At 47.2% G+C, this 23867-nt stretch overlaps 9 protein-coding genes across 9 annotated transcripts; 6 read left to right on the forward strand and 3 right to left on the reverse strand.

Moving 5' to 3' along the window:
• Positions 1-89: 89 nt before the first annotated feature.
• BGW36DRAFT_296707 (putative microtubule associated protein) lies at positions 90-2579 on the forward strand (the record flags this gene model as incomplete). Its single annotated transcript, XM_046211299.1, has 4 exons — positions 90-206; positions 264-316; positions 378-592; positions 652-2579. The coding sequence occupies 4 exons, from the start codon at positions 90-92 to the stop codon at positions 2577-2579; spliced, it is 2313 nt and encodes a 770-aa protein (XP_046071620.1).
• Positions 2580-3376: 797 nt separating this feature from the next.
• On the reverse strand, positions 3377-5731 carry BGW36DRAFT_398168 (glutamyl-tRNA synthetase; the record flags this gene model as incomplete). Its single annotated transcript, XM_046218379.1, has 6 exons — positions 3377-3985; positions 4292-4462; positions 4517-4658; positions 4821-5239; positions 5287-5324; positions 5377-5731. 6 exons carry the CDS (start codon positions 5729-5731, stop codon positions 3377-3379), a joined length of 1734 nt encoding a protein of 577 aa, XP_046071621.1.
• Positions 5732-5836: 105 nt separating this feature from the next.
• Positions 5837-8007, forward strand: BGW36DRAFT_190437 (putative DnaJ domain protein). Its single transcript, XM_046209787.1, has 7 exons — positions 5837-6079; positions 6136-6165; positions 6223-6281; positions 6343-6808; positions 6863-7040; positions 7097-7636; positions 7706-8007. Coding segments are annotated over exons 1-7 (1278 nt in total). The 5' UTR covers positions 5837-6078; the 3' UTR covers positions 7710-8007.
• A 420-nt stretch (positions 8008-8427) lies between these two features.
• Positions 8428-10703, forward strand: BGW36DRAFT_398170 (putative dihydroxy acid dehydratase; the record flags this gene model as incomplete). The annotated part of the gene is made up of 8 exons (XM_046218380.1): positions 8428-8451; positions 8667-9243; positions 9299-9375; positions 9400-9449; positions 9508-9979; positions 10001-10340; positions 10366-10458; positions 10495-10703. The coding sequence occupies 8 exons, from the start codon at positions 8428-8430 to the stop codon at positions 10701-10703; spliced, it is 1842 nt and encodes a 613-aa protein (XP_046071623.1).
• A 1988-nt stretch (positions 10704-12691) lies between these two features.
• BGW36DRAFT_298011 (uncharacterized protein) lies at positions 12692-13195 on the forward strand (the record flags this gene model as incomplete). The annotated part of the gene is made up of 1 exon (XM_046211400.1): positions 12692-13195. The coding sequence occupies one exon, from the start codon at positions 12692-12694 to the stop codon at positions 13193-13195; it is 504 nt and encodes a 167-aa protein (XP_046071624.1).
• A 279-nt stretch (positions 13196-13474) lies between these two features.
• BGW36DRAFT_297897 (thioesterase family protein) lies at positions 13475-14050 on the reverse strand (the record flags this gene model as incomplete). The annotated part of the gene is made up of 2 exons (XM_046211389.1): positions 13475-13892; positions 13977-14050. 2 exons carry the CDS (start codon positions 14048-14050, stop codon positions 13475-13477), a joined length of 492 nt encoding a protein of 163 aa, XP_046071625.1.
• Positions 14051-14481: 431 nt separating this feature from the next.
• BGW36DRAFT_462492 (putative DRAP deaminase) lies at positions 14482-16490 on the forward strand. The gene is made up of 2 exons (XM_046222173.1): positions 14482-15032; positions 15104-16490. The coding sequence occupies exons 1-2, from the start codon at positions 14820-14822 to the stop codon at positions 16418-16420; spliced, it is 1530 nt and encodes a 509-aa protein (XP_046071626.1). The 5' UTR covers positions 14482-14819; the 3' UTR covers positions 16421-16490.
• A 1-nt stretch (position 16491) lies between these two features.
• On the reverse strand, positions 16492-17801 carry BGW36DRAFT_381464 (60S ribosomal protein L32). Its single transcript, XM_046216432.1, has 6 exons — positions 17729-17801; positions 17618-17654; positions 17459-17499; positions 17315-17398; positions 17098-17219; positions 16492-17006 (listed from the first exon to the last, which is right to left on the reverse strand). The coding sequence occupies exons 2-6, from the start codon at positions 17652-17654 to the stop codon at positions 16898-16900; spliced, it is 393 nt and encodes a 130-aa protein (XP_046071627.1). The 5' UTR covers positions 17729-17801; the 3' UTR covers positions 16492-16897.
• Positions 17802-18473: 672 nt separating this feature from the next.
• BGW36DRAFT_296947 (putative sister chromatid cohesion and DNA repair protein) lies at positions 18474-23020 on the forward strand (the record flags this gene model as incomplete). Its single annotated transcript, XM_046211318.1, has 3 exons — positions 18474-18830; positions 18893-20566; positions 20627-23020. 3 exons carry the CDS (start codon positions 18474-18476, stop codon positions 23018-23020), a joined length of 4425 nt encoding a protein of 1474 aa, XP_046071628.1.
• Positions 23021-23867: the final 847 nt, after the last annotated feature.

Here is a 23867-nt window from a genome sequence, read left to right on the forward strand (position 1 = left end):
GTCCTTGACATTTTTGTTGCTATTTTCTTCCCAAGAAGCACACACGCACACGCGAGAGACACGCGGTTGCGGCGTCCCATTCTCTCATCATGTCGATTGACACGAGCGACCTGACCACCCAGGTCAATAAGATTATCAGCCAGCTGCACGGGATCTTTGATGATATCGGTATTCCCAACCACGCAAGGGAAGCTCGCGAAACCGAGGTACGGAGATCAAGTCAAATTGGATATTTGTAGCAAGACTTACTGAGTTCTTTGTAGCTTTTCGCGGCTCTTTCGGTCACTCTAAACAATCACCTGCGTATTATTAGCAAGTAAGTGCAGCCCTAGTTGTATTGACATGGCGTGGCCGAGCTGACTTGGTGTTATTTACAGTGAAAAAAATGCGATGGTCGAGGAAGCAGAACATCTCATTAAGACGATAAAGCAAATGGAAGCTTCCCTAGACGACGAAAAGACAAACGGGCAATACGACCTTGACCATGGAGACCTTCGGATTACGTTTCCTCTGAACAGGTGCATCGTCCTTTTGAAAGAAAAGTATTCCGCCATAAGCAAATTACATCGTGAACGTTTTGAGCAAGTAAAGAGTTCGTGGCACCTCATCCTACACACCGTCATAGGAATGCAAGCTGACTTTTTAATTAAGAACTCGTGGAGGCATTAGAGTCCTACTCGTCTCATTTAGAACCATCATTCGTGAAAATTGCTCTACCTCCCACATCACCCGGCGCTTCAATCCCCCCCAGTTTTGACCTATCGCCATCCTACGTCACTGCACTAGATAATGAGTTTACTCGGGTTTACGAAGAGTACAACAGACGCGTTCACCTTGTGACAGTGACATCGGAAGAGATTATTAAACTATGGGCAGAGCTTGGAACACCACAGGCACAAACAGATTCCACAATTGTCAAGTTTTACCGCGACTCACCAGAACAACTGGGCCTTCACGACACCGATCTCGGAAACCTTAAAGGGAGACGGGATAAACTTCTGGACGAGAAGAGAAATCGTGAGAAGAAATTGAAAGATCTCAAAACTGCCGTGGAAGGACTGTGGGAGCGTCTCGGAGTTGATGAACGCGATCAAAAGGCCTTTCTCGCAGCGAACCGTGGCTGTGGTCTACGTACCATCAATGAATTCGAAGAAGAGTTCGCTAGATTGAACGAACTTAAAAGACAAAATTTACATCTGTTTGTCGAAGATTCGCGATGCCGTCTGCAAGAACTCTGGGATAGTCTTTACTATTCTGAAGAGGAAATGCTGGATTTCACACCGGCCTTCTCAGACGTCTATAGTGATGCTTTATTGGAAGCACACGAAGCTGAGATTGCTCGACTTGAAGCTATTAGAGAACAGCGGGCACCTGCTTTAGAGCTCATTGGCAAACACAAGTCTCTAATCCACGAACGAGACTCTCTTGTGGCCTCAAGTCAAGATGCTTCGCGTCTTATGGCTCGTGGTAACAAGGGAGAGAAGCGTGATCCAGGAAAGCTCCTTCGAGAAGAGAAAATGCGTAAGAGGATCTCTAAGGAGCTGCCAAAGGTCGAAATCGAACTCAGGAAGATGCTAGAGAAATGGGAAGACGAGTACGGCCGGCCGTTCCTTGTCCATGGCGAGAGATATCTTGACGAGCTCACCCCTACTGCCTCTAAAATGCCACCACGCTCGAAGACACCTTCCGGGCCTCCAGCCAGTGCTGTGAAGCCCAGACAAGCTCCAGCAGCTAATTCTGGAACAGTCAGAGGTGCTCCACCACGTTCAGCAACTAAAACACCTACAGGGACAATGAGACGCAATCCTCCAGCAGCGGCTTCTGTTTCTGCCTCAGCACAACAAAAGTCTCCTTCAAAAATCCCTGCTCGTGTTCCCTTGGGAAACATGCCTCATGGAAACAATTCTCCAGAACGCCGTCAGCCACAAAATTCATATTCTTCGAACACAATACGAGGTAAAATGCCACCACGTGCTCCACCCCCCAAAATGCGTGATTTGTTCGCGGAGCCCAACGAAGATGTACCGACCGCTAGTTATACCGTGGAGCCTTCAAGGTGCGAGAGCGTTTTTTCTAGCCGAAGCGTGCGGCCCATTGGTCTGGAAGATGTATATGACGATCGTCAACAACGGCAGCACCTGAATAATTCCATTATATCGCGGAGTAGAACCGATACTAGCTCCCATGGTTCTTCTCAATCTCTTTACTCTACAGCATCACGAGAGATGGCATATCCCTCCGATAGCTCGTACTTGCAACGTCAGCCACCGCCTCCTCCAGCCTTGAGGCATGCTTCCAACTCAACCATCCAAACTACATCAGGCTCAGAGAATTGGGAAACCTTTGATGATGCTTCTGAACCCGAGGTTGATGCCAGTGACGTCTATTATGCGAAGCTGCGGTCAGCTCAAGGGAAGCGCATCGCGCCGGATGATCAGCAGCACGTGATACAGATGGGTAAAAAGATGAAAGGTATCCGTAGTGTGGGATCTGACGAACGCATTATTGAGCACAATGGTCAATTTGTCAGAATTGAAGGAAGCGATGGAGGTTGGACAGATGACATGGATACATACTAGGTCAACTATCCTGCCACTACGAGTATCCTTTTGAACGATCAGCTACGGTCTTATGATTTCCATGCCTGACGTGTAAATGTCTTGATTGCGTTTGGTCCCTGGTTATCAGATTCATCCTCTATTCTTCGCTCCAAGCAGGCGCTTTATATTCAATGACGAACTTGGTGTCAAGTATCGAAGCAGTGGCATTTGCTAATGGCTTTTTGGCATTGGAGTTCTGGTCTCGTGATTTCCTATTCTTGTATCCTTGTCATGACCGATAACGAGCGCAGGTAAAGGTCAATCCGGGAACGTGAACCTTTCTTTTCTTCTCGTTGATATTGGAATCTTGCGGTCTTTTTCTTTTTTTCTTCAATGGGGGGTTTTAATTTCATTTCATTTCTGCACAGGAAGCCTATTCTGTTTTGTACGATTTTGGTTTGATATTCCCATACTTACCTTATTTTGTTTCTCGTGTATGTATTTGCCTGCGTCTGGTTTTCATTTTTGGGATATGTCTGTACAGAGAGTTGCTTCGCCGCCTTTTGGGTTTAACCCTCAAGGATGTTGGAAGTGACAGATTCATGAGCTGAATGGCTGTACATACATATATCACACTAGCCAGTCAATCGATCAAATAATCATCTGTTAAAGCCACCAAAGGTATTATTTCCCCTAGACTCAGTATTTTCAAATCTCGCTGTCAGAGATCTAATTATTTCAATAACCTAATCTGTTTTACATCTTCTATTATACATTCTATACATGTAGGCTTTGAAACCCGAGTATAACACATATAGACATCCGTTAAATCAATATTACTTCGGCGCCAAAGAACCCATCCACGAATTATCAGCATTCTTCTCCATGCCCGACACATTAACAGTAGCTCTAGTTAGCTTGATTGGCGTTTTCGGCACTCGGCATGTATTCTGCACAACTGGTGTTGTCAGTTCTCTTGCTCCCTGGAGTCTACGCACAGATTCAGCACGTCCCAAGATTGTCAGAGTTTCAGGGATTCCAGGACCTGGGGCGCCAGCTGAAAGAGCCCAGCGGAGGTAATGATATAACTCCTTTTTGAATGCTTTGTCTTGCGCGATTGGGTTTGCTGCTGCAGTATCAGTATCGCTAGGAGAGTCACTAGCGTTTAGACTACCAGCGAAATTATAGGATTTTATATTCAAACGGTGAGTTTCAATATCCCAGTGGCTTTCAGGGGTGAGAGTGAGTGCAGCTGCAGCGGTATGAAGAGCTGAAAGAGAGACGGTTGCGCTTGACGCATTCTTGGTGGTAGGTTCGTAAGCTGGGCGGTCTGAAGGGGCGATGAAGAATGTTTTGTTGCGATTGATGAATTCCTCAGGGCTGGTGTATGATTTTGCATCTGCTTGGAGGAGGAGAGTAACTATATCCCGAACAGGCCTCTCTGTCTGGATGTTTGTCAGTAACGTTGAAACTAAGCAAACGTCCACAGATTTAGAAGATATAAACTCGTCGATTTAAAAATCGAAGGGAAAAAAGAGAAAAACATACAACAGCTGGGATTCGCTGGTGGTCACCCACCCAACTACTAACCAGCCGGCGTGTGGCTTAAGTACGGCTGAGCGGACGGGAAGCCCTGTTTTCCACACCCTATGGTCGTATGTGGTATACAATTCATATAACTTGGCCCATATGGCGCATAAGGGGAACAATGGTTTACAAATAAAAGCACAGAATGAGAGATCAGAACATACGCTTTGGTGCTCTGCGGCTAAAATCTCTTCAGCAACGACAGAACTTTTGTCCTCTAGCTCTTGGATTTCTGGGCCTCTCTCGCTTGCGCATCGTTGCGCATGAGCTTTCTGTAGAAACCACATTTTTTCAAAGGCCACGACGGTGTTGCCCTTCGTGATTTTGAGATTGAACTATATTTAGTTAGTCCTGACTGCAACGCTGAAGGATGGTAGGATAGATCGTACCATCTCCTCCATCTCCTTCAATGTAAGGACATCTGATTTCGAGGTATGAGACCAGCCCAACAAAGCGGCAAAGTTCAGCAAAGCAGAAGGCATGATCCCTCTATCTTTAAAAAGCGAAATGTCGATATCGGCATTGCGCTTGCTCAGTTTGTGGCCGTCTTTATCAACGAGAAGGGGTACATGGGCAAATTGGGGGGGGCCCAATCGAAGGCGTTGTAGAGCGCGACATGCATCGGGGTAGACGCCATCCATTCCTGCCAAAAAATAAGTCGATGAGCCATTGAACGGCATCAGAGCTACCTACTGTCCCCGAATGACATGCGTTATCTTCATTTCGTGATCATCGACAACGTTTGCCAGATGATAAGTTGGGTATCCGTCAGATTTGAGGAGGATTGGATCCTCATATACCCGATCTATGAATTCCAGTTGCTTCTTACCACCAGACCGGTTTTGCCCTGTTTTGCCGTATACGAGGTCATGGAACATCGGGTACCCGTCAGTTTTCAAACGAACAACATGCGCTTCACCACCTGCAGCTCTGTCTTCGGCCTCTTCGGGGCGTATACTTGCACATTTGCGGTCGTATCCGAGAGGAAGCCCCTGTTGATTGCGGTGTCTAGCGAGCGTATCCAGTCGCTCGGCGCTGCAAAAACAACGATATGCATGACCAGAAGATATGAGGCTGTCTGCATGCTTTCGATAAAGCGCTGTTCTTTCAGACTAGATGGTATCAGCGAGGTTGTCAGATATAATCCGAGTGTGCATACCTGTCGATACGGCCCATAGCGGCCACCAACATTGGGCCCTGAAAGGGTAGTCAGAAATATGAGGACATCACAGTCTTAAACAGCCCATACCTTCATCCCAATTCAAGCCCGCCCATCGAAGGTCTTCGTACAAGCGTTCTTCTGCTCCGGGTATTGTTCTTTTCTGGTCTGTATCTTCAAGGCGAAGTAGGAATTGCCCGCCAGTCTTTTTCGCCACTAAATAATTGAACAGCGCCGTCCTCAGTGAGCCTAGATGAAGATATCCGGTGGGGGAGGGGGCGAATCGCGTCCTGGCCGGCACGTTCAGAAGGGCGTTTTTGTTCTTGCCGGTGCGGAGGGCCTGCGGAGGTGGTGAAATGCGGGATGCGACAGAAGAATTGGCTCTGCACTGGATGCAGATCCACGAAGGACGAGCGGTCAATATCCGCCATCGAGGCGTTGCCATGGCGCACGGGGGTCGCAGGCTCACAGAACGCAGCAAGAGAAGGCAAACCTGAAGCCAACAGGCGAGAGGCTTGTAGGGGACGGGAAGGCAGAGGCAGAGGGAAGCACCGACGGAAGCTTCGCCTCTAACGGCGATAGCGCAACTAAAGTTTGATTCTTGCCCGCCAGAAATCTTATCGCAGACCAAGCGCTCAATCTATTCACACTGCGTCCAGAGAACGCTCGTTTTTGCTCGTTGCTTTGTTGAGTATTTTGGATTCTACTGGTTCACGTTTTTTGGTCCACCAACACTTGTTCCTCGCATATTCTAAGCGTTTATGTTGAGCAAACTGTTCCTAAAACTCGCGAAGTCCGTTAGATCTCAACCCCAACGGCTTTTCTACATTTGCTAATCATCTTCAACAGTGGACGGAACAACCCATATTGACCTCTATGGTACGGTTCTGTTTCGGCTATAAGTTGGAGATTCCGCTAATGCTTATGTTTTTTTAGAGGTCCTCAGCGTTGAGCGCACTGCTTCCAAGGACGAAATCCGAAAGGCTTATCGCAAGGCGAGTTGGGACCTGAACCTGAAGACCGAACATGCTAACAGTTCTGCTTCTTCTCCAACAGGCAGCGCTGGCAAGCCACCCAGACAAGGTCCCAGAAGACGAGCGAGAAACAGCTGAAATCAAATTCAAAGCTGTGCAGCAAGCATACGACATTTTGTACGATGAGGAGAAGCGCGATCTGTACGACTCACATGGCATGGCTGCCTTTGATGGCTCGGGCAACCCAGGAATGGGGGCTGGGCCTGATTTAGATGACATTTTGTCTCAAATGTTTGGTGGCATGGGGGGAATGGGGGGTATGGGGGGTATGGGTGGCATGCCGGGATTTGATGGTCCTGGAGGACGTCCCAACAAGCCCAGGAAAAGTCCAAATGAAGAGACAAAATATGAAGTCGGCCTTGAAGATCTTTATAAGGGAAAAACTGTCAAATTTGCCAGTACCAAAAACGTGATCTGCGGGCTGTGCAAGGGCAAAGGAGGGAAAGACAAGGCAGTTGCAAAAGAATGTTCTTCATGTGAAGGCAAAGGTGCGATAAATTTTCAGCCTCAAAACACATAGGGTCTTGCTGATGGACTTTAAGGATTCAAGAATGTTCTGACTCGTCTTGGGCCGATGTTGACTCAATCTACCGCACCGTGCACTGTATGTGACGGACAGGGTAGCTTTTTCAGTCCAAAGGACAAGTGCAAGAAGTGCAAAGGAAAGAAGGTCACCGAGGAAAAGAAGATGCTTGAGATATACATTCCTCGAGGAGCCAAGTATGTTGATTTCAGCCCATCATTATGAAACCTTTCATTGACTGACTTGTGTCTAGGGAAGGAGACCAAGTTACATTGGAGGGCGAGGCCGACCAAGTACCTGACCAGGAGCCGGGCGATATAGTCTTCCATCTAGTTGAGGTTGAACACCCTGTCTTTCGTCGAGCGGGGCCCGACCTCACCGCAGATCTTGAAATTACCCTTGCTGAAGCCTTAGCCGGCTTCTCTCGCGTGGTTGTCAAGCATTTGGACGGACGAGGTATTGAACTCAAACATCCCAAAAGGCCAGGCGACGTCCTTTCCCCCGGGCAAGTTTTGAAGATCTCTGGGGAGGGAATGCCCTTAAAGAAGAGCGATGCTCGCGGAGATCTTTACCTAGTAGTTGATGTCAAATTTCCTAGCGAGGGGTGGGCTCCTAGCCCAGCCGTCCTGGAGAAATTGAAGGAAATTCTCCCCAAGCCCGACCCTCCAATTGAAGCCGACACTGTTGACGAGGTGGACTACGACCCTAATGCTGATATCGAAGACTTTGGTCAAGGTGATCCCCGTGGTGGGTCTGGATGGGTTGATGAAGACGAAGGGGGCGAGACTGCGCAGTGTGCAACTCAGTAGTCTCCTTCTCATAGACTCGTACACCCGCATTTTAATGATTCTTTGCGTTATAGATAATCCTCGTTCATTATGATGAAGGAAAGACCAGTTCTCGCCACTCACAAACCTGCTATATCATATTCATTTGGAGTTTTGGTTATTCTAAAAACGGCTTTACTTGATGATTACCGACTACACTTACGAGGGCATGCCTAGTTCTTCTCTTTTCCGGTTTCACAAGGGATGATGTTACGGTTCTTTCAAGAAAAAAAGGAAAGAAGATTACCGTCCTTCTTTGATACGACGCTTATGATGGCATTGATTTTATATAGCATGTATAGATCAAGATTTGATCATTGAATGCTGTTCTCTCTCTTCTCCCAGTGACACCATATCTCATAATACACGAGTGGAATCTTGTAGACATTGCATATTCAATTCGGCAACAAGCACTACGTATGTTCGATGGACCGGAAGACGTAAAGAAATATGCAGCTCAAGGTGAGGATAGTGTTTGAACGCTAAATTCAGGGTAAAGTGATAACATCTAAGAATACTTAAGACTCGTACATCTTTTTATATTGGTCAACTACATCAACGATGTGTAATAATTGATGGTGATCAAATAGCTCAACCGTCATTGGCTGGTCGGAGCAACTCCGGTGTTTCCGAGGTTATCCCTCACTGCTGCAGGACGGACAAGTCTCCGGGTCACGCAAGTTGCAACTGAAACTCACTGGTATTGAAAAAGACATGTTACTGAGCCGCAAAATGGGCGTTAATAAGAGGTGAATGGATGGGTGAGGAAAAAAAACTCCCCGTGAGTCATTGGACCATCCCATGAACAGCATTCTTTGCTTCTTCCTCCACCTCTCATAACCCCGTGTACTCATCACTGCCAAGCTGGTTACAGGGTGGATTTAATAAAGACAATAATTAGTAGCTACAGTATCCACCTATTTACCAGCTTCTTGATACTCGCGGCATCATACAGAGAGAAAAATATCAGTCTCTAAAGTGACTTGTGGTTCTCAGCAAACCTGTGAAGGCTGCACCTGCAGTGGCCAGGAAAAGCAATCTATCAACATTGAAGACTGCCAGGAAGAATTGCTGGCGTTGCAGAGGCGCACTCAGCAGCTAGAAACCACATTAGCCTCGCTCAAGGTAGATGGAACATCCAAAGAAAAGAGTTCGCCAAACCAAGGACTGCGTTCCCGCAAATGGTTTGGCAAAGAAACCGACCCAGCCATGGGGTCGATTTATATAGAGCGGTACCTAAACTACGGTATGACGAGGGAGGAATTAACATCAGGAAAGCCGATTATTGGCACCGCTCAGTCCGGGCCGGACCTGATGCCCTGTAACAGATACCATCTGGAGCTGTCCAAGCGAATCCGGGAGGGCATTAGATCCGCGGGGAAGGTATCGCATTTGAGTTCCCATTCACCCCATCCAAGAAAGCTCTCGACGAACAACTACTTGTTTGGACAGAAACCTTGCTTAACTAGTCTTGTGGAGATCCTTTATGCGTATCCTTTGGATGGTGTGATGCTTTTGACGGGCTGTGACAAAATAACGCCTGCGTGTTTAATGGCAGCGGCTACTGTGGTGAGTTTGGCCAATTTAAACCGAAGTTTACTGGTAAAATGGTGAATAATGATATGTAGAAATTCCCGCTTTATGCCTCAATGTTGGCCCGATGATCAATGGCTATGTCAAGATTGAGTTAGCCGGTTCGGCAATGGTTGTTTGGAAAGGTCGTGAATAGCTGGCGGCTGGAGAAATGAATCGTGATCAATTCATCGACTATGTCTCCAAGTGATAAGTCAAACAAGGAAACACTTTTAGCATTTGCAGAACTAATGTGGACATAGAGCGCCATCTGTGGGTCACTGCAACACCATGGAACAGCATCCACTATAAATGCTCTCAAAGGGGCATTAGGAATGGCTCTTCCTGGCTCCGCAGCTATACCTGCGCCTTACCGCGAGCGAGCGCAATGTGCCTACGAGAGTGACAAGCAAATCGTAGAATTGTTGTTGACAGATAGAAAGCCTAGTGATACTATGACGCAGGAGGCTTTTGATAACGCTATTGTTGTCAATTCAGCCATTGTGGGAAGCACAAATGCAATCGCAAAGCACATGGGTGTTGATTTGACTGTTGAGGACTGGGACCAAGTTGGCTTCAATATACCGCTACTGCTCAACATGCAACCAGCAGGAGAATACTTGGGAGAAGAATATTTTCGTGCAGGCGGTCTTCCCGCTGTCATGACTGAGTTGCGTGATGCAGGGAAGCTCCACCCTAATGTACTCACCTGTACTGGGCAGTCTGTTGCAGATAACGTCCAACGTAAACACTCATAGGATCGTCGAATTATCTGTGAGTATAAAGACCCAATACTGGTAAACGCAGAGCTTCGTCATCTCTGGCGCACATTATTCAATTCGGCAATCATGGAAACCTGCGTGATATCGGATGAGCTTAGGAATAAATTCCTACAAAACCCAGACGATCCCGATGCCTTTGGGGGCCCTGTTGTTGTTTTTGATGGTCCCAAGGACTATCACCAGCGGATCGAGGATGAATCGACACCAGTTGACGACCGAACACTCCTCATTATACGCCGCACCGGCCCGCTCGGCTACCCAGGGGCCGCAGAGGTGGTAAATATGCACCCACCGGGTCGGCTGCTGAAGCAGGGGGGTCCATTCGCTACCTTGTATTGGAGATGGCAGGCAATCGGGAACTTCAGGGTCTCCCTCCATTCTGAACGCAAGCCCCGAAGCAGCAGCTGGACGAAATATTGCATTGCTAAGGGATGGTGATAGGGTAAGGGTGGATCTCAGATAGTGATGAGTTGACATCTTGATGTCAGCCGAGGAGTTGAAGAAGCGAAAAGAAATTCTAGAGAGCATGGGTGGGTATCATGGACCGGAAAGTCATACTCCATGGCAAAAGCTTTTCCGAAAGGAAACCGATCAGCTGAATGAAGGAATGGTATTGCGGGAAGCTGACAAGTACCAACGAGTGGCCCAAAAGTGGCTTGAGCCTAGACATAACCATTGAAAGACGAGATATTGGATTTATTTCACCAATATTTGTAAATAGTGCAATGCTGGAAGAAGAAAAGTTTGTTCTGTGACATTGAAGATAGAATCTCAATTCTCGGCCAACCATGAGCGTAACTGAGTTCACTATTTGGACGTGTGATCGGGTAGAAGAAGAATGTAGAGAGTGTGCTAATGCTTTAACATGAGTGCAACGATATCGATGTCGCACTCCCAATATGGAGTAAGTACTACTCCGAGAGATAGGTACATCAAATGTATGCACTCTGTGCATATCAAATATTGAATATTCTCATTTTCCAAGTGGTGAAAAGCAGACTATCGAATCGACGACTACTGAAGAACACAAGTCTAGACCCAAAACAGTATAACAGCATTCTGGGCTGAAATATCTTTCATACCGAATTGACTTGGCGGTCAAGCCAGATTATCAGGTTTCATTCTTCCCTCAACGTGGCGTCAAGGATCATTTCCCATTTACATACGACATATCAAGTGCTCGTACGACATCGAACGAGGGTGGCCAAATCACATGAAACGGCCAGTATGATTGACGTACGGAGTCCATTTCAGAGAGTATGCGATCGGAAAGGCCAGGAATGAAAAGATGCTTCTCGCTCAAAATGGGCAACGCCCACACATTGGCGTTTGCTTCTATCCTCGGATCAGGACAAGTAACGAAAAAACATCGGGTTGGGAGGCAGTCCGAGCATGGCAGGCACACCAGGGTCTGCATCCTAGAGTCATTATCACGAATATAAATGGCTCGGCGAGGACTGAACACGAATGCCATTCGACTGGCTCAGCGATTAATGTGATAGCTTCACGTAGCGTGGAGCACGGGGACGGGCGCCACGCGTTTTGCTGATCAGTTTACTATCATAGATTCGTAGGACAGATGGAGCCTAAGCATGGTGCGTCTCCCGAAGCTGCGGTTACTAATTAATTAATCCGCATTTCCACTCCGTCGAACTTGAAAACGTCGTAATCCTGGAAATTCCCCATAAACACATAGGTTCCGTGGTATCTATCGTGGGAATGGGAAGTCGGGCAGTGAGCAATAATCGGAGTGCTGCGTGAAAGCCTGGAAGGTCTTTTCGAGCGACAGTGGGTACTTCCCAGCGACTAGGCGAGCGGTGTTGTGGACAACCCAATAATTAATAAGAATATCGAGGATAGCACCAGGAAGAGACGAAGATGTGAGCTGACTCTGGGAGGCGTCGTGGAAGCAGAGGCACGGAAGCTCTCAGCCGCCCCCGGTCTAGCCCCCGTTAGTCCTCTTACTAAGGTAACTAAGTATTAGCCCCAGGAAAATATTAAACACACACGCCACACCGCGCCTTTATTATTGCCAGCATGCAATAATATTAATACCAACAGCAATAGTCATATTTCTTTTTCTTTCGTTCTTTTTGATCGCTCTCACCAAAACAGTAGGGCTGCAGCTAATAATACGTACATATTTATTGCTGCCATCCTTATCGTCCAGTCAGAGTCGCCATTTCGGCCATGCTCTCGCTGTAGTCGACAACACCATCTACCCGGACTCTGCAGATATTTCTCCTTCTGCTCCCTTCTCACACACTCCAGCTCCTGGCGGTGACGTTGGACATCCTTGTCATCAATTATTATTATTTGATCTCTTCCAATACCTCATATAATCAATCTCCACCCTCCCCCGAGCTACCCAGTTTTCTCTCTCCTGCATCTGTCCGCTTAGGTGCCAACCGCCCATTCCTGGTGGTTATCTCGAAAGTGTCTCCCTTACTTCTCTCGCAAATTCCGGTGGTTTGATTTGCTTGTCTTCTCTATACAACATGGCCATGGCTCAATAACCTCGGCGGCTGTAATAGCCGATTCTTACAATTCGAATAAAGGTCCACACCCGACCTCAAGGCGACCATCTTGCGAATCCAATTCGATTCTTTCTCACCTGCTCGACGAATACTTCTTTTCATTCGTCTCACACCAACATTACCATTTGCTATGGCTCCAAACATTTTCATTTGCTTGAGAAATGCCCTCTGTCCTCTTTACTGGCTCGAAAAAGGTACTCGAGTAGAGGGTAAGGTCTCCAAAAGTGAACACTGGGATTCCCCAGTGCCTGGCACCTACCGTTTTATCCCAGGGCGCGGATGGCATCTTATTCGCCGAGATGATGATGAGGAAGACAGCAACCAGACCCCGGTGCCTGTCGTCTACTGTCGTATCGTCCATCGATACCTCTTTGCATCAGAAATGGAGCAGCGCTGCCGCTACCACAAGGTTGTTCTAAGAAAGGATGAAGACGCTCAACGATGTCTCTTCTTCCGGCTCGACGATGGCTTCACCTGGGTTATCGGGTGGGACTCCCGGGGTAAATTCATTCCTGGGCCTTACCGTAAATGGTGTTATGATAAAGAGACTATGACTATGCGCCGGATGACCTCTTACGAAAGCAGCTCGGCTGCAACCTCACCTTCTACCTCTCGAAGCAGCAGTATTGCTTAGTAACAGATCTCGTCTCTTTGGATGAGATACTTGGACAGCATAACTCTTCATATGACTCCACCATTCCTACTTTGCGAGTGATTTCTCGTGAGCGATATATTTAGAGCGATAGCGTTAATTTAGACATGGGTTGGAAAAGCAGGCGCATGCGGGACATATTAGACAGGGACAATACAATTACTTATAACATTCGCAATCAATCTTATAGGAACGTAACTTACGAAGCAATGTGATCGGTATTTTGCACCCAATGATAATAACGTCTATATTTTTTGATGGTTATAATTTTGACCCATCCGCAACAAACAATTTCCCCAGTCCCTTCCTGATAGTATCATGCATCCCACTACCGGATCGAGGTCTCATCGTCTCCCTGTCCACAAAGACATGGGTAAACCCACCAACGACTTTGACAGCCTCCTCGCCTCTCTTGAAAACACCAACTTCGTACGTGACGCTGGAAGAGCCAAGTTTGACTGCCTTGAGACCCAGATCTAACAGATCTGGAAACCCGACGGAGGCAAAATAGTCACAGTAAGATGACACCACAAGTCCGATTTGATTGTGCGTGTCGGCAGATTTGTTCTCATGAGTTGGATCAAGATCACAGTGAGAGATAAGGTACGTGTTGATAATTGAATCGAAGAGGAAGGCGTATATGCTGTTGTTTAAATGGCCATACATGTCGTTGTCCGACCTACGAATATGCATCAACAGGGTTCGACATTTTCTAGGTTTAGGGATAGCCCTTTAAATGTATAGTAGCAGTGTTCAATCTTACCATCGAGTTCTGTACTCCAGTTGGAATGGGTAGTCTTTTCGCGTGCGAAGTTTTTTGGATGGGGTTGCGGGCATTTTTCCAACCTCAACGTTTTCACTGGTATTCCAGAAATACCGATCGATTGAGAAGTATATATCTCAAATCGATTTATTGAAGTTCGGGTAGATTGTAATGTTGCCAGGGCTGAAAAAGGGGGTTATGAGTTAATCAGACCCAACTGGAACAACTGAAACCGTACAATTAACGCCAGAATAGGTTACCTGCGCGTGTATTAATATTGGATCAAGCCAGCTGCAGGCAGTTCACGGGATCGTTGCATGGACGAGTCCGCTCGGAAATGCTGCGGACCAGCCGAGGTCCTTTCTTCGACGATCGGATATCCAATCAGGCACAATTGATGTACCTTCGCAAGCGCCATGCTGCACAGTGAACATGGAATCTCTTGCCCGTATTTTAAATATTTGAAAGTTATTATAATCCTGTATAGGCATCGCAATGATAATTTACCATTTGATCGCATCCAATAGGACGGACGTAAAAGCCACTAGGCCCGTTCTAGCCATGCTCGCCACTCTAATTGAGTGATGCGGGCGCCGCCAAACCGGAAAAAATATATAAAAAAGGGACAAATCAACATTGGATACAGAGAACGAGCAACGGCAAATGATGCTATAGTCGATTGTGGTCGGCTGTGCAGACAGACATACAATATAAAGAATTTTGTTTACGAAACTGCCCTCAATCATTGCACACCTGGCTAGTCGTCGCTTTGAAACCGTGTTGGCACGGCGATGCCAAATACTGTCTCGATCCGTTGCCCTCGTTCCGATTGATACAACGAGAATGGCTATCCCTCCGTCTGATCTGGTCGAAGAACCGCCTGCTGTTGCTATCACTCCATGCGATCCTCCTGCTCCGTATTACTTTGAAGGCGGCTTGCGACGGGTGAAGCCGTATCACTATACCTACAACACGTATTGCAAGGAGCGATGGAGGGGTAGAACACTCCTGGATATCTTCACATCCGAGTTCAGAGATCGGCCCGCCGAGTACTATGTATGTATCAAAGATCTCAGTCATACCACCTTACAAGTGTAGTCATCCTGACAGACCATCTACTTTCACAGAAAGAAGCAATCGAAAACGGCTCCGTCACTGTTGGAGGGAAACCTGCAAGCATAGATACCATTGTTCTCAACGGCGCGATTGTCTCCCACACAACCCACCGACACGAACCACCAGTGTCAAGTCTTCCAATCGGTATCATTCATGAAGATGATGAAATGATCGTGATTGACAAACCGGCCGGCGTTCCGGTTCACGGCGCGGGTCGTTATTTTTTCAATTCGGTCGTTGAAATCATGAAAGCTGACCGTCCTGGCTTCAAACCGCTCCCCTGTAACCGGCTTGACAGGTTGACGTCTGGTGTTATGTTCATTGGGAAGGATCCAAAAGCAGCAGACAAGTTTGCAAAACAACTGAAAGAGCGGACGCTACAAAAGGAGTATGTTGCTCGCATCAGCGGACGGTTTCCAGATGGGGTTGTTCTTTGCGACCAACCCATCATGGCTGTGAGTCCGAAATTGGGACTAAACCGAGTGCGTGCTACGGGGAAGGACGCGAGAACAAAATTCCGCCGACTGGCATATTACCCACCAGAAAAGGCCGATACGGATGCCAATGCTCTGGGTGCAGAAGGAAAACCACCGCCGGGTCCGAACGAGGAGGACGGTTATAGCATCGTGCACTGTTTACCATTGACAGGCCGCACTCATCAGATTCGCGTCCATCTTCAATTCCTAGGATACCCAATCTCCAATGATCCGATATACTCCAATCGTCGGGTATTTGGACCAACACTGGGCAAGCACGATGATAGCGGTGAAATGGACAGCGAGATATGTGATCGCCTGAATAATATGGGGAAGACAGAGCTGGCCGATACCACCACCTATCGCACACATATAACATGTCCTCCACAAGTTCCAGCCGAAACAGACCCAAGCGTGGTCGAGGCAATGTTGGCCAAAGAACACGAAAACGCAGTAGAAGTTTACCATAAACGCAGGGGCGAGAAATTGTCTGGGGAAACCTGCGATGTGTGCGATACGCCGCTCTACACTGACCCGGGCTCTCATGAGCTCGGTATTTACCTGCATGCGGCACGGTATTCTGACCACGCTCGTAGCTGGTCGTATCAAAGTAAGTTACCAATATGGGCTGCTCCGCTGGCAGGTTTCGAAGGACCTACAGAGATACCCGAATGGCGTGATCCTGGTGATGGAGAGCAGTTAATCATCAACAATGGCTACGAGCCGAAGGAAGAAATCACAGACGAGACTAGAGAGGAAGATGTTTTGGCATTGGTGCATGGAGTCGGGGTCGTAAATATATCCCAGAAAATAAGGAACGGGGAAGATACTACAGATTTGGTAGAAAGATAGCGTAGCTTGCATTTTTCAATAATATAGAATCATTTAGAATGCTGACTATTGAAAAAGGTCTAAGATTTTGAAGAAAGATTTTGGTTTTATTTTCTGCGCTAGAGTGTCACTTGTATCCTGTTTCTTGCCTCTATCGACAAGAATTCTAAGAAGGCACGCAGAACAGGTAAAGATATCATTTCTCAACGTTTTGGCACCGAGCGCCCTGAAATCCAACAAAATCCACGATCTCAAGTCAACGGGCCGTTCGTTACACGGATCGAGTGTTCGTCATTATAAGTCGACCCTTCATTTTTGAAAATTTCGTCCCCCCAGTTGATTGCGGGAGGCATGATTGCAATTTCTTTCGAAATTCGTAAACCACCACACATAATGCCATAGATAACCGTCCCTTCCAAGGGAAAAAGCCTGCAACGCGCGAAACAAGAACCAGGAACACACAAAAGAAATAAACCCTTTCGATAATGCATCGCGAATTTATGACTCGGTGGTGACGCGGGCCTTGGCGTTGGTAACCTTGACACCGAGAGCCTTGGCCTTAGCCAAGATCTCAACACGCTTACGAGAGGAGACTGCGCCGGCGATCCTGGAATCACTTGTCAGTCAGGTTCTATAGCGAACAGCGGCTGTGGTATCGAGTGCCCGCGATCCTTTCTTCTTCGTCTTGGTATACATACTCAGCGGCGTAGGTGCGGTTGTGCATGAGCAAAAGCTCAACGTCCTTGGGGTTGTGAACAAGGAAAGCCTTGTAGCCGGAAGGCATCATGTGGCGGGTCTTCTTGTTGCTGCCGTAGCCAATCTGTAACAGTCCATCAGCATCAGGTCCATCCCAGTACGATTTGACCGAAATTTTTCGATTTCAGCTCCAGTCGGAAATGCGGTGTAGAAACGTACGGATGGCATAGCAATGGTGCCCTTGAAGCGACGACGGACACGGTTGTCGATACCCTTGGGCTTGCGCCATGCTGATGGCACGCACTGTAGTCATGAATCAGCCTTGCTGCTCCCAGCCAAGTCTCCTTTCCTCTGGATGTCTACCTTGAAGGTGTCGGATTGATGGCGGAAGAAGCGCTTGGTGCCTATATCCCAGAACGCATGTCAGCGAAAGGTACCCATACCAAATCCCACTCGATGATAGCCATTCGCCGTCGTATTCTCCAGCCGGGGTCGACAGAAAACTGAGCCGGGGGAACTAACGCTTCTTCACGATCTTAATGTGTGTCTTGGCCGCCATCTGTTGAGAAAAGCAAAACGGGCTGGTCAGCGATCGGGTGCCAGTGTAGTATCCTTCGACAGTCAAATGCTCACCTCGTCGGTGTTGTCGTGAGTCTCGCTAGCTGGGCGTCGAGAGTTGTCGTGACGGGATCAGAATTCGCGATCGCAAAAAGACCGCACCAAGGTGGATGCAGGTTGCGCACTAGCTCGCTAAGCGAAGGGCGTACCCTACTCCTTTCCATTTTCGGCTACCGCGCCAAGCTTTGGGCCTGAGGCAACCAGGCAGCCAGCATTTTCTGGTTCCGCCGTAAATTCAAGTAATTGCAATACTATTTAATACAACTTAATATACTATTTAAAATGTCGATATTAATTACGGTACGATATCTACTGCAGTAGAAATAGAATAACAAGGGTCTCTGCCGAGGTTGGTGACTATGGAGTAAAACCAACCCAGCGAGCCGTCACAATGGCCATTCATAATATTAAAATTAAATATTATATATTAAAAAATGCTGCCTTGGTGTATGTTATTACTATTGTAAATGTATGATGTTGCACGGACGGACAGACACGCTAGACGCGTCGGCCTTCCCTTCCTTCCCGCATCGGCAGCTCTGCAGCTCCCAAGCCAATTCATGACAGGCCAAACCTCAGCGTCGCCGTGGCCAATCCGACCCCATAACTCTTGTCGACCACAACCTCGCCCAATTCTATCAACTCCTGTAGTGAAAACCCGCTGCTGTGCCCCGTCTCTGTTTACAGATCCTCCCACACTACCACCCTCGCATGGTTCCCTAACCTTGGCTGCGCCAGCTTCCCCGCTCTCATAGCAACTATGCCTGCGCGCACTCGGCACACTACAGCCTCAACCGCTGAGGTGCTCGAAGCAGAGGAGGATCAACATGGACTGCAAAAGTTACGATTCAATGAGCCTTTATCGTGGCGGGTGGGAAAATCCGCCATACCTGTCGCGGACCTGCTGGACCGCCTCCAGGTACTTGCGCAAGAGCTGTCTGCAATGGAACAGGATGAGATCGATAAAGGATCTCTGAGGAAGGTCTCCCAAGAGCTTGCTAATGGGCATCTTTTGGCGCACAGAGACAAGGGAGTTCGAGCGTGGGTTACGAATTGCATAGTGGACATTCTGCGCCTGTGTGCTCCTGACGCGCCGTTCACTGGAAATCAATTAAAGGTGCGAAATGTGTTCAATTCTTTGCCTGGCGGTGGCACTTATATGCTGACTGATTGTTGAAGGACATATTTACATGTATTGTGACATCTATTATCCCTGCCCTCGGAGATCCCTCCAACGCCTATAATGTACAGCATATCTATGTCTTGAACTCTCTGGCCGAGGTGAAAAGTATCGTTCTTTTGACAGATTTGGACTCTCCCGATGCTCTTGTTTTGCCTCTGTTCTCGTCCTGCTTTGATATCGTCTCGGGATCATCCAAAGCCTCGACTGGTGAGCAAATCGCGAAGAATGTCGAATACGATATGACGCGACTGCTTGTGACCATAATCGATGAATCTCCAACTCTCGCCCCTGAGGTCGTGGACATAATAATTGCCCAGTTTCTCCGCGTTGACCCTCACGTCATTGAACAGCCTGGAAAGAAGGGGAAAAAAGTAGAGATTGATGTGAATCAAGACACACTTTTGCTCAAAGACTATCCGTCGGCTTATGATATGGCCAAGGCCATCTGCCACGCATGTCCAGAAAAAATGACGAGCCATATCAGTCAATACTTCAACAATGTCATCATTGATGCATCTGCTCCATCAGGAACTTTAAATGGGTCAAAGCAGTCTTCAAATAGAAGACACAGCTTTGGCGAGTCAGAGGATGAAGCCGAGGATATAAAAGAGCTAGGAAAGGCTCATAGATTAATACGTGAGCTGTGGCGCGCTTGTCCTGATGTGTTACAGAACGTAATTCCTCAGCTGGAAGCCGAGTTGTCAGCTGAATCAGTCTCGCTCCGTTTGCTCGCCACAGAAACTATCGGTGCCCTTGCTGCAGGTATTGGCATTGCTGGTCCTCCTCCAGCTGCACCAATGGACCCATCCGCATACCCACCGGTAACTTTGCGCGATTATCCTGAGATAATGCCTCAACCGAGCGTCCTGCAAACACCATTGGCTCCCAAGCCTTTCGCGCAAGCGCATTCATCTGCATACGAGAGCTTCTTGAGCCGCCGTCAAGACAAATCTGCTTCCGTTCGCTCTGCATGGGCTACCGCTATAGGCCGCATTCTGCTTACCTCTGCTGGAGGTTCGGGTTTGAACGAGAGTGATGAGCAGTTCATGGTTACGAGTTTGGCTAGTATGCTTCGTGACGCCGATGAAAAAGTTAGGTTGGCTAGTGTAGATATCATCGGTTCAATGGGCTTCTCGGACATCATGAATAAACTTGCAATTACTGGTGGACTCGCATCGACTGATTCAGTCATCTCGATCCTCGCGGAACGTGTCAAGGATCGCAAACCGCTAGTGAGAGACCGTGCCATGAGGGTTTTCGCCAAGATGTGGGGTGTTGCTTCTGGAGAGATAGAAGAAGGTAATGAGCAAGTCATTTCAATTTTCAAGGACGCGCCTTCCAAGATTTATGACGCATTTTACACGAACGACCCTGAAATCCAAGCCCTCATCGACCGTGTTCAATTCGAATATCTGCTTCCTTTAAGCTACCCCCCAATTAAATCAAAGCAAGGAAAAACAAACTCAAGCCAATCTCAACGACTGCGGGGCTCGCAGGATACCCAGAAAGACGCTGAAGGGACAGTGGATAAAATCAGAGTACAGAGGATTCTTACACTTCTAAAAGGTCTTGATGAAAAATCCAAAAAAGTGTTCTTTGCATTTCAGGGTCGGCAGATAAACCTGAGAACGGCTCTGACAATCTATTTACAGACGTGTGAAGAGTATAATGTATGTTTACTAGGGCCGTTGCATCTATATTTCTTGAATTGAGAACTGATACGATACTAGGGCGGCGTTGTGGAAAAAGACGAGGACCGAGTCAAGGCCCAATTAACTCGGGTGATCGATACCCTCGCCAAATCATTGCCAGACTCCTCGCGAGTGTCAGCCGATCTCTGGAAGTTCGCAAAAATGCACGACCGAAGGAACTACCAACTCATCCGTTTTGCTATGGCTGCTCAGAGCGATTATCGTACGGTCACCAAAGCCGTAAAAGAGCTAGCCAAGAGGATCCAGAGTGGAAGCACACCTTCCTTATTAGAAACTTTAACACCTTTCTTGTACCGCTCAAGCTCTCTCATTTTCAATCGCAGCCATATATCAGCTATCATGGAATTCTCACGTACCGATGAGAAGGGCTTGGCTAATCCAGCTCAAGAGATGTTGAAGGAGATATCTTCCCGAAACCCAGAAGTATTGGAAGCACAGGTTCAAGAAATGTGCAAAGATTTAGAGATGCAAGCACCCTCTGAAAAATCTTCCGATGATGTCAGCGTCGAGGAAATACTCAAGGCTTGTTCGGGCTTCGCTAAGAAGCTGCCTGAAAAACTTCCTAAAGAGAGGAAATTTCTGCAAGCATTGAAAAACTATGCACTTTTCAGCTCTTCACCTCGAGCAGCGAAGCATGCTGTTTCCATCATTATGGCTGTTGCCGACAAAAAAGAAATGTATGCAAAAGACTTAGTACAGAAGTGTGTCAAAGAATGCCAATTTGGGTCGAGCCACTTCCTGACTCGTCTGGCTACGATTGCACAACTGAACCTCCTCGCCCCCAAAGAGACCGATGCTGAGAGTACTAAAATAGTCTCGATTGCTATCGATCAAATTTTGCTGACGAACCGGACCAAACAGCCGAATTCGGAGTATATCTGGTCTGATGAGGTCGATGAAGAAACAAAGGCCAAAGAGCTCGCCCTCAAAATCATTGTTAATCGGCTCCGTGGGAATGAAGGGTCAAATGATGAAGAATTCCGTAACCTTGCCGAGCCTGTGTATAGTACTTTGAATAAACTCGTTGCTGGTGAGGGCGAGATCTCAAAAAAGAAGGACACACCCAGCACTCACAAACCTCATTTGCGTCTTCATGCTGCTAAGCTACTGATCAAGCTCTCTGCCTCTAATGCATCATGCGATCAACTGCTCACCCCTGAAGATTTCAACTTGTTGGCTTTAGTTGCTCAGGATCGTTTGTTGCCTGTAAGGTTGGGTTTCATCAACACACTACGAAAGAAATTATCACAGAAATCCCTCTTAAGTGTTCGTTGGTACACAATTCCCTGCTTACTTGCCTTCGAGCCAAGCCCGAATTTGAAAGAAAGCACCCTTACATGGCTTCGCTCTCGCGCTGCTGTTTTTCACAGGCAGATGCAAGCTATTGCCAAAGGAAAGGAACAAGCTGTTATGGAGTCCATGTTCGCTCGGCTTCTTTCATTACTTGCCTACCATCCAGATTACCCGCCATCAAACGAGGATGTTGACACTCGACTGGCTGAACTTGCGGATTTTGCTCGATACATTCTATTTTACTTATCCGCAGTTGCGAACGAGAACAATATCTCGTTGATATTCCATGTGGCACAGCGAGTCAAGCAAACCAGGGACGGTATTACCAGGTCTGACGATATTACAACAAGACTTCACACACTCTCAGATCTAGCCCAAGCCACGATTCGTCGTTTTGCAGATATTTATGCCCAGCAAAACAAACTCGGTGGCGCAAGCGGTAGTGCAAGTATCTTGCAGACTTACCCTGGAAAAATGAGACTGCCTAGTACCTTGTTTTCTGCTATGACAAGCCACAAGGAAGCCCAGGACGTTGCCGATAAAAGTTTTCTGCCTGAAGATATTGAGGATGCTCTGGATAGTATTGTGCGATCCTGGATGCGTCCCAAGAAACAATCTCATGCTGCAACTTCGAAGAAAAGGAAGAGTGAGCATGTAGACACAAATGGGAATGGTGAACCAAAGAAAGCCCGAAAGCAAAAGTCAATCGGTGCACAAAAGTCATCAGGCTCTGCTAGCACCAAGGTCTTTAGAAAGAAACGTAGCGACGAAGATGGATGGACATCTGACTATGGTGGCGATGAAAAAGCGGTCTCCTCAGCACGGAGAAGGAGTGGGCGCGGTGTTGGAAAAGGTGTCAGCTATGCTGATCGTGACAGTGACGAGGATGACTTAGAGATGGAATACGATCAAGACGAGGAGGACGATGAAGACGAAGATGACGACAACGAAGAGGAAGAAGAAACTAGAGCAGCATCTGAAGACACCGATGAAGATGAGGAAATGGATGATGCCGAGCCTGCACCACCCCTGAAGACCAAGAAAAATTTGCCAGCAAAGAAAGTGTCATACACAAAGACTGAGACTCTTCCAGTGCGACGATCAAGTCGACGCGGATAAATGTTATGTTCTTACCCTTTCATGATCAAAGTCGATTGAACTTTTTCTCGTTCTTAATTCAAAATACCCATCTGTCTGCCATGTTGACTGTTTCAATTGTTGCAAGTTAGTCGGTGAAAAATCTCAATGTCACTCTTTTGTGCCCATATACTTCCCTTATTCTATTCTACGGTACGGCCTATATATTTGTTTTTCTTCAGTATGCTTATTTATGTTCTATACCTCTTTTCACAGTTGCATGAGGTCAAATGATTGCCAAATTGATTGTTACTCACTACTTTTCCATCGATGTACCTTATTTGTTGTAGTTATTAATGGGCAATGGAATGCAAATAGCGATGATCTATAGCGTCAATTGATAGCGTTTGAGAAGTTATTAGCAATAGTCTTGATAAGGCCCCCAACATCATGATGCAGCGTTTAAAGGAAAAGTGGACACATTGTAATTAAGACAGGGCAACAGCTTCAAAAGTGTCTTATAAGGAACGCTCGGTGGCTGGTACATATATACTTTCCAAGAACGACATTTGCGACTTGGCTTTATCCTTCAAATGTTCTATTGTGTACGCTTTATAAATTGCGTATTTGCACCGACGCTCAATGACTCGGGGGACCCCGCTGATTTTATTTCGCAGCGCCGAGCATGTCTTGTTCTTTATGTACTAAATGTATGCTTTAAGTAATGAATAAAGAATAGTAATGTTCCAGAAGAGAAAATGATGCTTGATAAAACAGAAACCAGCGGTTGAAGGAAAGAAAGTAGACACCCTGCGTCCTGGGCTAAAGATGGAATAAAATCGGTTTTCTTTTTTACATGGAGGGGTATTGCTTGACAGAGGCTTGAATC

The sequence above is a fragment of the Talaromyces proteolyticus genome (genome assembly GCF_021365285.1).
Source record: "Talaromyces proteolyticus strain PMI_201 chromosome Unknown BGW36scaffold_7, whole genome shotgun sequence".
Classification (NCBI taxonomy): Eukaryota; Fungi; Ascomycota; class Eurotiomycetes; order Eurotiales; family Trichocomaceae; genus Talaromyces; species Talaromyces proteolyticus.

Bases quoted from the DNA above. Each gene is read 5' to 3' on its own strand.
- BGW36DRAFT_462492 (XM_046222173.1), top strand. From the start codon at position 14,820: ATGGCTATCCCTCCGTCTGATCTGGTCGAAGAACCGCCTGCTGTTGCT. The intron at 15,033-15,103 runs GTATGTATCAAA...CTACTTTCACAG, and splicing joins ATCGGCCCGCCGAGTACTAT to AAAGAAGCAATCGAAAACGG.
- BGW36DRAFT_381464 (XM_046216432.1), bottom strand. From the start codon at position 17,654: ATGGCGGCCAAGACACACATTAAGATCGTGAAGAAGC. The intron at 17,500-17,617 runs GTTAGTTCCCCC...TCTGGGATATAG, and splicing joins CATTAAGATCGTGAAGAAGC to GCACCAAGCGCTTCTTCCGC. The intron at 17,007-17,097 runs GTATGTATACCA...AAGTGATTCCAG, and splicing joins AACCGCACCTACGCCGCTGA to GATCGCCGGCGCAGTCTCCT.
- BGW36DRAFT_190437 (XM_046209787.1), top strand. The intron at 6,166-6,222 runs GTACGGTTCTGT...ATGTTTTTTTAG, and splicing joins AACCCATATTGACCTCTATG to AGGTCCTCAGCGTTGAGCGC. The intron at 6,282-6,342 runs GCGAGTTGGGAC...CTTCTCCAACAG, and splicing joins TCCGAAAGGCTTATCGCAAG to GCAGCGCTGGCAAGCCACCC.